The 15,305-nt window shown below is 51.5% G+C and overlaps 1 protein-coding gene across 1 annotated transcript; it reads left to right on the plus strand.

The window, feature by feature from the left end:
• The first annotated feature begins 13,493 nt into the window (after positions 1-13,493).
• On the plus strand, positions 13,494-14,306 carry OLIG1 (oligodendrocyte transcription factor 1). The gene has a single exon (XM_065876983.1). The coding sequence runs from the start codon at positions 13,494-13,496 to the stop codon at positions 14,304-14,306; it is 813 nt and encodes a 270-aa protein (XP_065733055.1).
• Positions 14,307-15,305: the final 999 nt, after the last annotated feature.

Below are 15,305 nucleotides of genomic sequence, written 5' to 3' on the forward strand. Positions count from 1 at the left end.
TTACATTCCCCCATATCCCTTGCAGCTAACTATAGCCACACAATTAATAAGTTCTGGTTAATAAGACCAAAGTGGAGATATTAACTCAGTCTTCAGGGAAAGCAATGTAAAGGATGTTGATATAGCTAATGTAAAGGAAGTTGGTATGCTTTTTTACCTTCTGTCATTCCTTTTTCCTGCCACTTGGAATGGAGGCGTAATGACTGGAGCCCTAGCAGCCATCTGGAGAGTGAGGTGATCTTGAGGATGGAAGCCAAATATTAAGATAGTAGAGCAAAAAGCTAGAGGGACTCACCGTAGCAGCCCTGGCATTGCCAATCCTCAGATTTCCTTTACAAGAGAGGAAAAAAACTTATCTTGTTTTAGCTACTGTTATCTTGTGTTTTCCATCTTACGCAGGGGAAACTAATACTGATACACCTGGCCCATTCCACACCCTCTGCCCAAAGGGATGAGAGCTCTTCTCGTTGTATGTGGTCAGGGGTGGGTCAGACCCCTGGAAACATTTTTCCTAGTTAGGAAATGCAGACAAGAATTATGCACAGACTCTTGTGGGCTTGCCGCTGTTTCGATGATATACTGTGGTAGAAAAACTATCTCCAAATGTAGTGGCTTGAAACCAACGTTTTATTATTTCTCAAGATGCTGAGGGTTAGCAATTTGTTCTCAGCCACCCAGGAGCACCGGCAATGGACGCACATCGATGGCACCATCCAGCCAAGGATGGAAAATGCTCCCTGGCGCAAAAGTGAACAAAAGAAGTTTGCAGCATGAAAGCAATTGCTTAAGCCTGCTAACAGCCCAGGGGGGAAGTCCAAAATGAGAAACGGGAGGCTCTCTAGTGTCCTGCCTCTCCGTGGGACTTACACGAGTCCAGCAGAGGAAAGGGGAATGTGTGGCCGCCTTCACGGCAGGCTGGAGTCGACCTAACACAGGATTTGGCATCCAGTGATAAACGGAGGCTGGCTGCAGATGGGCACTGGCTGTCTGAGGCTGTACGGTAACCCAGGAAACTGAGAAGAGACAGAACAGGGGTCAGTTACTATATCCACCGTGGATGTTTAGTTTCCCAAAATTCGCAAAGGTATCTATAAAAAGATGTATGGCAAGATCTCTGTTTATACAGCAAAACAGTCTGGAGGTGATAAAGGAACATGATGGCTGGGATCCGTCCATTCATTTATTCATTCATTCATTTAACAAGTACTTATCCAGGACTTCATATGTCCAGGCACAGTCCTGAAAACAAAAATATTTATATTATAAAATGTTTATAATATAAATTGGAACAGGAAAGAAAACGAAGCTCGCAGGTAAAGGGGTGATGGTCACCATGTGGTTACGGGGTCAGCGGGGAGAAGAAATTGGCAGAAGTGTGAACACCGGCAAGGTGATCCCAGGAGAGGAAACTACAAGAGCAATGGAGCCGAGGCGGGGACAAGGCTGGGGGCGTCGCAGGAAGGTCCACAGGACCTGGGGGGTGGGGGGGCGGGACATGGAGGAACAGCAGGACCAGGGGTCGAGAGGCAGGTTGACCCCACGGAGTCCCAGGCCTCTCTCTCCCTGGGGCCCTCTGGCACAAGTGCAGGGCTTCAAACATGGCAGCCGGTTCCAAAAACACCAAAGCTCGAGGGCAGAATTGGGTGGAGCCTTTGGGCCTTGGATTTCATTCGAACTGTGCTGGGAAGCCTCCAAAAGCTTTTTCCTTTCTTTTTTTTTTTTTTTTAATAAATTTATTTATTTATTTATTTTAGGCTGTGATGGGTCTTCGTTGCTGTGTGCGCAGGCTTTCTCTAGTTGCAGTGAGCGGGGGCTACTCTTCGTTGCAGTGCGCGGGCTTCTCATCGCGGTGGCTTCTCTTGTTGCGGAGCACAGGCTCTAGGCGCGTGGGCTTCAGTAGTTGTGGCACGCGGGCTCAATATTTGTGGCTCGCGGGCTCTAGAGCACAGGCTCAGTAGTTGTGGCACACGGGCTTAGCTGCTCCGCGGCATGTGGGATCTTCCCGGACCAGGGCTCTAGCCCGTGTCCACTGCATCGGCAGGCGGATTCTTAACCACTGTGCCACCAGGGAAGCCCCTCCAAAAGCTTTTGAGTGAGAAGGACTGACCTGACCTGTTTAATTTTGTTAAGAATTGGGGGCTGGAGTGGTCTTGTCTTGCATTCATTGGAAGAAGCTTCGGTGTTAGTCATTTGTCCAGAAAACAAGTAAAAACTGAACAGTCAGGTTGGTTTCTAGATCGTGGGGCTCAGGAGGAAGAGTGGAAAGAAGGCCCAAGGCCTGCATCCCATCCCGCCCCTCTCCCCAGCCCCACTCCATCCTGCACTGCAGGCCTCGTGCACAATCATGGAAGGAGGACAAGCTCTGGGCGGACACAGGCCCTTAGCCCCGGACACTCTTCTCCCCATGGGGAGGGACACAGCCAGAGCAAGACCCAAGCGGGGCCCCTAAAGTGTGGGCATGGGGCAGGCTGCCTGAGTCTTGGCGTCCAGACCATGACCTCAGGGAACTGGGAGCATGAAGGTTTGACCATCAGGCTGTAACCTGGATGATCAATCAATTCCCCAGTAGACAGCATCTCCTACTGGATACAGAGACTCCCACACATGTGCAGCCGCTGTGTAGCCTCAGCGTGGGGAGCTATTTCCAACACCCATACAACATCCCAGCAGGAGGAACAGGGAGCAGCACGGTGAGTGGTGGGCACAGAATCCCACCCAGAGGCGCTTGGTCATGGCCGAGAACCTACCTTCGGTACAATCCTCTTTCACTGATTTTAGAAGCAGCTGGGTTTTGAGGCCACATGGGTTGAGACCCACCCCAGGATGCCTGTCACCCTTGCCCCCTTCCACCTCTCTAAGGCCAGTTGCCTGACAACATAAAAGAGACAGGTAGGAATAGCCAGGAAGGTTGCTAGGTACGAGGACAGGCAGGAGGGGACATTAAGGGAAAGTGGGCCCCAGCACAGGAAGCGCCCACAGAGTGGACACAGTCTGGGGTGTTGCTTGGCTCCCTCTCTTGGGACTAGAGTTGGCATCTCTTATTCGTGTAATAAAATAAACAGAGTTTTATTCGCCAGGAGTCCTGTTGGGGCAGGCGCGGCATTTGGCTAGAAGACCGTTTGCAAGGGTCCGCTCAGATGAAAAGTACATCGGAAGAGGGTGAGTTCTGTTAACAGGAGGGCAGGGGGATGGGTTTGTGCTGAATGACTGTGTGTCATGATGGGGTGTGGAGTCAGAGAGGGGGACGGGAAAGAGAACAAAAATTGAAATCGGTCGTAGATGCTGGCGAGAAGTGGCCGGAGAGGAGTCTGGGCTGCGTGCCGGTAAGGGTGGTGTGTACAGTATAAACTCAGAGGCCCGGGAACAGCTCCTGAGGCCACACTATCGTGGTGGCCTGGAAACAGCCTACAGGGAAGGGGTGACAAAGAACAACTGCACCCCAGAGGGGTGGAGGAGCAGCAAGGCCCTCCGCTTCCATTATAGTCAGAGAAAGCAGGGGTAGCCACGGAGGAGACCAGGGAGAAGCTGGGGGGTGGGGGAGGGGAGCAGGGAGCAGCCCAGCTGGCTTGAGCCCCGCCCAGCACAGGAGACCACAGAAGCTACTGTCTTGATCTGGGCTGGTACCCACAGCACTGCTTTCCCGGTCCCTGCTACTCTCAGCACCCCAGGAGTTTAGACCTGAAGACTGGTAGCTACCTCAGTTCTTCCCTTGGATAAAGGGTATATGAATCCCACTTTTTTGATGAGCGGTCAAGTATCTGAAAATGCAGGCGAGTCCCTGCTTTATGAAAGCAAGTGAAAACTTGCCTTAAATGCCCCCCATCACTTTAAATGGATCCACTGTCAAAAGTGGGGAAAATCAAGTGAGTTAATAATGGTGTTTTTGCTCTCCTCGAGGGTCATTAACCACAATATAATACTTCCTGTCTCCTCATTTGTACACAAGCAGCTGCCATGTACCAGGGAAATAAAAGTCATAATAGGGGATGAAGGAGCGTGGAATTGGCCCTGACCTTAGTCTCCACCCAGGGCAGGAAGCAGTGTCAGTTGCCACAGCTACACGCATTTCCCTCCCATTGGTGGGGGGAGCTGATGGAGGCCAAGGCCACTCTGGGGGGATTCTAGAATATTCTGGCATCCCAAAGACCATTAGCCTAGACAGGGTCCCATCCTGGTGACCAAGAGCTCATCATTCTACACACTTCCTGGGAGGCTTTCTCTGATAGAAGAACTGCTCGTCTCCAACCCTGTCTGCATGTTAACATGTATCAACATCGAGGCAAGAGGCACCATGTGAAAGAAGCAGAAGAATTCCTCCCTGTCTTAGTGTGAGCTCCACACCCGGTGAGACAAGACTGGCCTCAACCTTCTCTGGGTCTCGGTTTCCTCGTCTGCAAAACAGGCAGCTGCCCTCCCAGCCTCATAGGGACACCATAAGGCTCAATGAGATGACAGATGTGATAACAGTTAACAAAAAATAAGGGCAAGGGCTTCCCTGGTGGCACAGTGGTTGAGAGTCCACCTGCCGATGCAGGGGACACGGGTTTGTGCCCCAGTCCGGGAAGATCCCACATGCCGCGGAGCGGCTGGGCCCGTGAGCCATGGCCGCTGAGCCTGCGCGTCCGGAGCCTGTGCTCCGCGGCTGGGGAGGACACAACAGTGAGAGACCCGCGTACCGCAAAAAAAAAAAAAAAAAAAGAAGAAGAAGATTGCGGAGGGAGGGTGTGTGTCACCACAGCTGTGGCTGGTGTCTTCCCTATCCGCCCCTCCTCCGCCCACCGCCCTCCTGTCCCACAGCTCTGCCTGTCCCCTTCTCAAGCCCCAGTCCTCCAGGCCTGCCTCCTTATCAAACCCTCCTCTAAGAGGCCTCAGCTGTAAGGTCCTGCTTCCTGTTCTAAACACTTAAAGCCTCGCCATCCTCAAAATCAGGATCCTCGGACCAGCAGCGTCGGCATCACCTGGGCACTGACTGCAGAGAAGCATCTCAGCATCTCAGGCTCTACCGTGGCTCCTGGACCCGGACTCTGCATTTAACAAGATCCTGGTGCTACAGGTGCTCTGAGCCACAGCAGCTCCGGTTCCCTCCCAGCTCATGCGTACCCTGTAACCTGACACTGCTAGTCAGGTGTTCAGATGTGTCTACCCCACGCCCTCAAGTGGGTTACACGTTACTAGCAGGCAGGGAGCCCACACTTCCTCAAGGGCCTGGCACAGTGCTCTGCACATAGCGAGCACTCAATGAACTCGGCCAGTCCGTCTAGATTCAGCCTCTGCACTCATTCATTCACGTATTCACTGAACACCTAGTAGGGAGGGGCCCAGCCCTGCTCAAGGCATCGTTGGTCATTTCTTCATTCTTTTCTCCGAAGCCAACTTTGCTCTTTCTCTAAACATAGTTGAGATGCCAAGGAACAGGCGTGAGGAAAGAGGGCTGCTTCGAAAAACATTCTTCTTAAACCAGTTTCATTTTCCTAGATGGGACCAGGTGAGGCCATCATGGCCCTCGCTACACACGAAGTGTGGTCCTCCAACTCAGCTGGGAGCTTCTTAGAAATACAGAACCTCAGGCCCCACCTCGACCTACTGAACAAGAATCTGTACTTAGCGAGACCTCCAGGTAATCTGACGTGGGGCAGAGTTCTGCCTCCATTCTCCACTATCTCTAGAAACCTCCAAACGAGGTTTAGAACAGCTAATCTTTAGGTTTGGGTCTAGAACAGCTAACATTACTGTGAACCATACACCCATCTAATTCTCGCTTTAAAAAGTACCTGTGACCCTCCTACGTTGTTGCTGGGAATGTAAATTGGTACAGCTACTATGGAGAATAGTATGGAGTTACCATATGACCCAGCAATCCCACTCCTGGGCATATATCCGGAGAAAACCATAATTCAAAAAGATACATGCACTCCAATGTTGATTGCAGCACTATTTACAATAGCCAAGACAGGGAAACAACGTAAATGCCCCTTGCCGGATGAACAGATAAAGAAGACATGGTACCTATATACAATGGAATATTACTCAGCCATAAAAAAGAATGAAATAGTGCCATTTTCAGCGACGTGGATGAATCTAGAGATTGTCATACTGAGTGAAGTAAGTCAGACAGAGAAAGACAAATATCATATGATATCACTTATATCTGGAATCTTAAAAAAATGGTACAAATGAACTTATTTACAAAACAGAAACAGAGTTACAGATGTAGAAACAAACGTATGGTTACAAAGGGGGAAAAGGGGGATGAACTGGGAGATCAGGATTGACATATACATACTACTATATATAAAATACATAACTAATAAGGACCTACTGTATAGCACAGGGAACTCTACTCAATATTCCGTAATGGCCTATATGGGAAAGGAATCTAGCCTCCCTTGGCTTGTAGGAGCATCACCAGATCTCTGCCTACATCTTCACCTGGCATCCTTCCTGCAGATATCTGTGTCCAAATTTCTCTCACCCCCGCTTTTTTTAAAGGACCAGTCATATTGGATTAAAGCCCACCCTAATAGCCTCATTTTAACTAATTACATCTGCAATGATCCTATTTCCAAAGGTCACAGTCTGAGGTACTGGGGGTGAGGATTTCAATGTGAATTTAGAGGGACACAATTAGTCCATAACAGAGGTTAATAAAACAGTTGTAACAGCTAACATTCTGCTGTGCAGAGTGCCTTAAGGGTATCAACTCACCCAGTCCTCTCCACGGAAATTCTAAGTTCTATTTTCATCCTTGTTTTGCAGATGGAGGGAACTGGGTCACTGACAGGTAACGTCTCTTGTCCTAAGTCACACAAGGAGCTAGGATTCAAACCCAGGTCGTCTGGCCTTGAAGTTTGCACTACAGTTGTCTCAATATATTGTACGATTACACTGAGGTCACGTTTATATAGCTTCTTTAGCAAGTTGTTGATGGATTTTGGTTCAGTGTGTTCAGGAAAGTGTCTCTGAAGCAGAGGCCTGTGGGTGGAGAATCCCTGGTGCTCAGCGAGCACAGGGACAGAAGGGGCTAGAAAACCCCACATCCTTGGTGCAGAGAAAGCAGGCACTTAAAGCAAACAGAACTGGGACATCACCTCAGTCTGAATGAAAACCATAAAATAAGTGTCCTTCCATGGTGCCTGGCATGTAGTCAGTACTCAAGAATATTAGCTACTGATGTCATTTTACTAAGCAGCTACTATGTGCCAGGCTCCGGGCTAGGCACCTTCCTCATAGTTCCTTCTAATCTGTATAACAGCCCTAGGAGAGAAATACTATTATTCCCATTTTATAGATGAGGAAACTGAGGCTCAAATGAGTCTTGCAGAGGCTACAGGCTAGCTCCTATCCACCAACCAGGCATCAGGACTCTGCTTTGTAAGACATAAATAGGTTGAGCCTTTGAGCAGAAAAGCCTTAGAATATTCCAGCGGAGGAGATTTGCATGTTTAACGTGGATCGTCTTCACCGGCGTTAATATTTCCAGGTCAGAGCGCCTTCAGGAGAGGACGGAGATGGCCTCCCAGCTCCAGTCTCCTTAAGTGCACCCTGGGAAGTCTCCACACTGCCTTTCTTTCTCCCCCCGGTGGTCTAATCTGGAGTCAGATCCAGCCGCTGGCTCTTGCAGACGGAGAAGGACTGCAAGCCAACGGGAAAACAACAGGTGAGTTCTGAACAGTCCCCTTCTGTGCCTCGGGCAGCGTGTCTGCCTGGGCAACCGCGGGGCCACACTGACTTCCAGAACCTTCTGTCTCTGCAGGTGTTTTAGGAACTTGGCCTCAGCGCTTCAGTGACCCATATTTTATTACCTTTCAGGTTTCTATAATTCATCATTCACTCCTTTCTGAAAACCTAGAATGAAAGTTTAGCAGCTCAGTGCCCCAGCCTCTCTCCATTCTCTCCCCAAACACATCGGCCTGTTTGTTCCCTTTCATCCGCACTCTTCCTGTTGCATTCTGTCCGTTCAATGGGGAAAGAGTGAAACCGGATGGCTGGACCCAGTGCGGGGAAATGACTTCAGAGCCACCTTTGTTTCCCTCATTCCTTTGAGCACACTTGGCCCTGCGTCTCTATGAAAGGGCTTGTTTGAACCATTTGGAACATCTAGCAAGCGGGAGATGCTGTGGCCAGAATCGCTCGCATCTTTTCAGGCTGCCTGAGACTCTGGGTGAGACTGCCAGATTTTTGCAACAAAACTAACCATGACATTGGACATTGTGTTATAAATTAGCCACAGCCTTCCAAGCAAATTGTCTCTTTTCATTGTGTCAGCGTAAGCCTTTGGGACGTTTGGCTTCAGCTACTGACTTTGGGGAGACTCAGAGAATATTTTTGTTCAGCCCCAAACCAACCCTTCAGACACCAAGCTGCATGGGCTACGTGTCTTAATTCACAGTTATTCCTATCTACTTACTCACAGGATCCCTGTTAGTGATATTCCATTTCTCTGCCTAAAATTCTGTCAATAGGCTTTTAAGTTTTGATGGGGCAGGAAATATCTCCATTCATCTTTAAAACAGGAAGATGTACTTCTCTTTTTCTAGACTTTCCACAATGATTATTTGACGTTTCTTTTAAGGAAGAGTTCTTTGCAGATCTACAGTGAGAGGTATTAAAATCTGTTATCACAGAGCTCTAGGTGATGTGTAGAATTTGGTACTCACAGAAGCAGTGAAAAATTTCTGTTTCTGTTACATCACCCTGGGTTTTAAAAAAAAAAGAACGCATCTATCCATCAGCTTGAGTTACGTCACCAATAGCCAAATCAAGATTTTGTTATTAAAAGGAAATCTGAAAAAATCCTCAGATGCTATCTAATTTCTTTTCTTACTTTTAACTTTTTTCCACAGAAAAGGTGGCATGGGACGAATCTGGACTCAGAAATAATTTTTAAGTAGTAAACTTTATTAAAATCAGGTCCAAATGACATTTATTACAAATAAAACAGAGGACTTCCCTGGTGGTCCAGTGGTTAAGACTCCGTGCTTCTACTGCAGGAGATGCGGGTTCGATCCCTGGTTGGGGAAGATCCCACATGCTGTATGGTACAGCCGAAGTAAATAAATAAGATAAAATAGAATAGAACTTCTTATAATATGTGTGAAACACATCCGCTAGATTTGATAATCTATAGTGTTTTAACCAGAAGACAGACCACCGCTTAGTGCTGCCTTTGCCCTTCCACACTGGAAGGAAGTACAACCGTGACCATCACAAAGCTTTAAAATAACATTGTAAGTAGCTATTAACATTGGGTCAGTGCATAACAACTCGATGAACTCGCACTCCCTTTTGAAAATGAACAAAATGCATAGTCTTTCTTATTTTCCCAGCAGGAATCTTTATTTAATCTGAACTGTTTCGAACTATGACTTAGAGTCTGCTCAGATGGTCCCCAAGTGAGAGCGGACCAAATGTGTCTAAGGAGCTCTGCTCCATCCAAGAACACTTACCAAAGGGTAAGTCACCTCCTCCTCCCAATCTTCTCTCTCTACACCTCTCCTCTACCCAGAAAGGAGCTCAGTGCCCCTCTCTCTGCAGCTCCTTCCCTGTCTTCTGTGTTCCAGGAAGAGTTACATGTGCATGGGATGGGGGAAGCTCATACAGGGCAAGCGTTAGATGGGGCGGCCACTACTCATAGCGATAGTGTAAATTTCAACACCTCTTGGGTAATGGACACTTTCCAGAGAATTTTGCTCTTCTTAGAAGAAAGCAGCACTTTAAACTGAACTCTGTCCTTTCATTACAGGTCTAAACTCCAGCCAGTTTCAATAGGACATTTTAGCAAAGACGACCTTTTACACTTAGCTGGCTTTCTGCAAGAAGACAGTCTCTTCAGGGACAACAGGGGGCTTTGCCGCCTGTCTGTTCTTATGGAGGGGTAGACGGTGCTGTACACTCACCAGGCATCGGGGCCCCATTGTCTGTCACTGCAACAGTTCCAGCTTCTCCATCCAAAGCAAGGGTGGGCGGCAGGGTTGGGGGAACAGGCAGGAGAGGTTTTAGGTTTCTGTGAAAGAAAAAGGAAGCCTGACACACCTACCTCCTTGGGGTGAAAGGAGTCATTAACACACACACACACACACACACACACACACACACACACACACACAACCCCTTTAGGCAGAGACAAGAGTGGTTGTTATGGTGGATGCAAGTTGCTCCCCAAGAATGTCCTGAACGTGGGAGGCCACGGCAGCTGTCCCCCTTGAGCCGGCCCACGGGGCCCCTGCCAGGGGTATAATGGCTTGCTGGCCCTTGCCAGCTGTCACACTTTGCATGCCGCTGGAGCTCCGGTCCAGCAGAAGGGGCATCCAAGTCACCAGCACCAACAAGCGCCAAATCCTGTGCCCATGCTGGGCCCACACGGCCACCTGGAGCCCTCTTCTGGGGCTCACCCGAGAGCACTTTAATACACACTGACCAGAGTGTCCTACTGACAGTGTCCTGGGCTGGGGAAGGGAGTTCTCCTTCCCCAAGACAGAGATTTGGGGAGGTTAAGGGCTAAAGAGAAACATCAGGGACACCTCCAGTAAAGAGGGGCCCTGCTGGCGGGAAGAGCAACGTGTGTGTTTCCATCTCTGATTCCCGGGGCACCCCTGCCCATGGAGGGGGATGTTTAGGTCACTGTCCCAGGTCGAGCTTCTGTCTTTCTCGTTAATTTCCCCTTCCTGCTGGCAGAGGAAGGCCCCGGGAACCCCGCCTTGGATGTGGGAAGAGGAGGAAGCCAGAGGGTGAGGTGTCTGGGGTCTACCCCAATCTGGCACCTCAGCTACAGGACAGAGGGGTCCTCAGGGCGAGGACGAGCTTTGCCAGAGGGGGCTGTGCAGGATTCATGGAGCTTGGATCCTGGGAGCCGCCTCTTCTAGGACATGGCTGAAGCCCATCAACTCCCCAATACTGGCTTGGCATAGGCTGCCCCCTCCATCCATCCTTTCACCCTGTCCTCAACCATCCCCATCGTGGCCCCCTCCTCAGCTTCCTGGAGGCCTGGTCCAGCTGGAGAGAATTCGGGAAGCTGGCCACCGATGAGGCAGCTCTGCCTGTCCTGTCTGAAGGCACATTATCAACCCCAGAAACCCACCACCCTCCCACCCTCTGGGAGCCTCAGTTTCACCATCTATGGCAGGGTTTTTGTAAATGCCCAGCTCACACGGTTCCCATGAAAATCAAATGCAAGTGTCTGTTGAAATGCTTTGGGAAACAGGATGGTTTAACAAAAGGGGGAATGATTAGTGAGGTCTTAAGACTTGAAACTTTCAAGGTGATTTCCTTGGTGTCTCTCCTTCCTGCCCCTTACAGTTCTGCTTGGAGACTTAGGTCCTTCCTGCTGAGGTCTCTTCCTCTCCCCCTAAGTGAGTCCCCCAGCCTGCTAGGGGGTCCCACCAGGCCCCTTCCCTCTCCATGAAACCTAGGGGAAACTCTTGGATTAAAGCACTGTTGGGAGTTTGCACATTTCAGGGATGAATCTGTGAGCCAGTAGAGATTTCACACCAATTCTTAGACACCCCCGGGACACACAGTCCTTGCAAAGCTTTGGGAGGCTGAAGAAATGAACAAATGATTCCCGCCCTCAAAGCAATCACAACCAATGCAGAGATGTCCTCCACATAACACAATCTAGGCTATGGGAAAAATGGTACCAATGGTCTCCCGAGCGTGATGAGAGGACGAAGATGAGAAATCACCAAGACTCTGAGAAGAAAGTAATGTTGGAGCTGAACCTGAGGCCTGGGCAGGATGTTATAGGCAAAGCTGGAGGTCAGAAGCGGAGATCAGAGTGAGTCTATGGGGAGAACGTTGGTGGAAGAAAACGGAACAAAGCAGCCCTGAAATCGGCAAGCATGGCCACTGGGCTCTGAGAGCTGAAATCAGTCCCCGTTATGATAGGCCCTTCAACAGCATCCCTCTCCTTACACCAAAGGGGACCATGGTAAAGAAGCTCATTTTCTTTAAGTTACTGTCAACGTCAGCCCTGTCCAGTAGAACTCTCTGTGATGCAATGGTCTCTGTGCTGTCCAACAGTTGGCCACTAGAGCCACTACTAAGCTCTTGAAGCAATGCTAGTGCAACCAAAGAACGAAACATATAACTTGATTTTATTGTAAATAATTAAATTTTAATAGGCACAGGTAGCTGGTGGTTACTGTATTGGATGGTAGAGGTTCAGATACCAAAAGGTCCTCTTTCCCATGCCATTTGGCCATGGGATAATGACAAGCTGCAGTAGTATGCCCTGGTGTTGGGATAGAAGACTTCCAGGGTCACTGAGTAATCTCTACTTTATCTGGGGAAGAGAAGAGTTCAGTTCCACCCCGAACAGATATGAGTGTGTGGGTGGGTTGTTGTTTTTGGATTTTGTTGTTGTTTTCCTGCTAAAAGGCCAATTTCTACGTGAGTTTTTACTTAAGCAAGAGTCGAGTCGCTGACAGAATGAATACGTGCCTCTTTTGGGGAGGAAAGAAATCCCACCCCCAAAGCTCCTTCGTCCCTAAAGACTTTTTAATCAGAGAGAGGGAAGAGGGAGAGGCTGGGAGTAACCATTCCAATGCTACTGGTCCTTGAACCCAGAAATTTCGTTCTCAAACCTCGCAGGAAATCACGTATTTCAAAAAACCTGTTACAACCATGCTCATAGCGGCATTATTCACAATGGCCAAAAGGTGGAAGCAAACCAAGTGTCCATCTATAGAGAGCTGGATAAACAAAACGAGGTATATACATATAATGGAATATTATTCAGCCTTAAAAAGAAACAAAATCCTGACACATGCTAAAGCATGAATGAACATTGAGGACATTATGCTAAACAAAATAAGCTGGTCACTAGCTTACAATATGATTCCACTTATATGAGGCACCTAGAGTAGTCGGATTCATAGAAGAAAAATGGTTGCCAGGGGTAGCGGGGAGGACGGGGAATTGTTTAATGAGTACAGAGTTTCAGTTTTGCAAGATGTAGAGTTCTTCGGTTGGATGCACGACAATGCACTTAACACTACTGAACTGTACACTAATAAACGGCTAAGATGGTAAACAAACCAATAGGCATATGTGTCCCCAAAAGTAGAGGTACAGGGCAGAAGGAGGTAGGCACAGTTGTTTTAGCCTCACCACGCCACCAGTCCTCCAAGAAGAGCCGCACTCCACCCGAAAAGGCGCGTCCCTCCCTCCTTCCCTCCCTCCCGGAGGCCCGTCCTGTGATTCTCCATGAGGCGCTCACAATAATGTCCTTAAGCGGTGCCAGCGGTACCTCCGCGCAGGCCTGAGGAGCGGGTGGCCAATGAGCACGCGCCTGCGCCGGACCTCGCGCCCCCATTGGCTGCGCCCAGCAGCCCGCGACCCCTCAGGTTCCCAAGCCGGGTTTAAAGGGGTTGGGCGCGGGCTACTGCCCTGCCATCCGCTCCCCGCGCGCAGGTCTGCGGGGAGGGGCGGCCTGCTGAAAGGTCCACCCCGGGGCGTTCCTGAAGGGCGCTTCGGCCCTCCCCACCGTCCCCCAGATGTATTATGCGGTTTCCCAGGCGCGCGTGAACGTGGCCCCTGCGACCATGCTGCGGCCACAGCGGCCGGGAGACGTGCAGCTCGGGGCCTCCCTCTATGAGCTCGTGGGCTACCGGCAGCCGCCCTCCTCCTCCTCTTCCGCCACTTCCTCCTCCTCCTCCACGACGGCCCCCCTTCTCCCCAAGGCGGCGCGCGAGAAGCCGGAGGCGCCCGCCGAGCCGCCGGGCACGGGATCCGGGCCGGGCGCGCACGCGGGCGGCGGCTCCAGGGCAGACGCCAAGGAGGAGCAGCAACAGCAGCTGCGGCGCAAGATCAACAGCCGAGAGCGGAAGCGCATGCAGGACCTGAACCTGGCCATGGACGCGCTGCGCGAGGTCATCCTGCCCTACTCGGCGGCGCACTGCCAGGGTGCACCGGGCCGCAAGCTCTCCAAGATCGCCACGCTGCTGCTCGCCCGCAACTACATCCTGCTGCTGGGCAGTTCGCTGCAGGAGCTGCGCCGCGCGCTCGGCGAGGGCGCGGGACCCGCTGCACCGCGCCTGCTGCTGGCCGGCCTGCCTCTGCTCGCCGCAGCGCCGGGCTCAGTGCTTCTGGCCCCCGGCGCCGTGGGGCCGCCCGACGCGCTGCGCCCGGCCAAGTACCTGTCGCTGGCGCTCGATGAGCCGCCGTGCGGCCAGTTCGCGCTTCCCGGCGGCGGCCCGGGCGGCGGCGCGGCCAGCCCCGGCCTCTGCACCTGCGCCGTCTGCAAGTTCCCGCACCTCGTCCCGGCAGGCCTGGGCCTGGCCGCGGTGCAGGCGCAGTTCTCCAAGTGAGGGCTGGCCCGGGCCCGGGGCGCGACCTCGGCCCGGCCTCCCGCCGCCCAGCTTCTGCGCGTCCCCGCGCCCTGCGCCCCGCGAGAGCAGGGCCGAGCAAAGAGGGCATTTCGAACTTTCTCGCCCAGAGAAAGCGACTGTTGGGCGTCCCCCTTCCCCGCCCCCTCCCCGGGGGAAATTAAAGTGACCCGAGCGGATGTTCGATAGGGCGTCGGGGCTGTTTGGGGTTCTGGGTGGATTCCAGCTGCTTTGCGCAGCAAGTGCGCACTCTCACTGCCACTGTCACCCAGCGCTTGTCTCTCCCGGCGCCTGGAGTCGTGCGCTTCGCAGGGGGTGATGTGGACTTCAGGGCGCCATGCTAGCTCAGGGTGCGGCGGCAGGCCAGGCCCGAGGGGACCAAGGGGCTGCTCTGGGAGGGCGGGAGGGAGAGGTGGCGGTGTTTTCTTCTCCTCGGCCAGGGGTCACAGGCGCCCTTGTTCCCAGCAAACAGCCCCTGTTAGAGGAGGCTGCCCGGCCCCAGAAAGCCGAGAGGGACCACTTAGTCGGTGCAGAAGGTCTCGGGCGTAGCAGACGGACCGGCCCTCTGCGGCTGGACGGTTGGCATCGCGGGGCCACGGGAGGGGGCGATGACAATTCCCGGGTCGCTGGGTGTGCTGGGTTGGGAAGTCCGCTTTCGTACCCCGACGATTACAGAGCAGCTTTTGATAATCGCATAACCGTGTGTTTTGCTGCGATTATTCGCTTTGAAATCCTGGGGTCTTCTTAGAACGGCAGTTTAGAACTCAAGATTCATCGTTTTGTCCCCCCCTTCCCCAAAGGTAGCGTAACCAACATTTGAGCTTGCTTAAAAACAACCACCTTTCCCCCGCAGAAGGGGTTCCCGGTGTCCTAAAAAATAGGTAACAATGCGTCTCGCCGTTGCCGTCCTGTCAGAAAGCACGTTGTCTAATTAACGTTCTGCCTCGTTAAAAGACACGGAGGGGAACCGGGAGCCTCACA

Source organism: Phocoena phocoena, chromosome 4 (assembly GCF_963924675.1).
Source record: "Phocoena phocoena chromosome 4, mPhoPho1.1, whole genome shotgun sequence".
Lineage (NCBI taxonomy): Eukaryota > Metazoa > Chordata > Mammalia > Artiodactyla > Phocoenidae > Phocoena > Phocoena phocoena.

What these genes read in the sequence shown, in the direction of transcription:
- OLIG1 (XM_065876983.1), top strand. Translation starts at nt 13,494, where the DNA reads ATGTATTATGCGGTTTCCCAGGCGCGCGTGAACGTGGCCCCTGCGACC.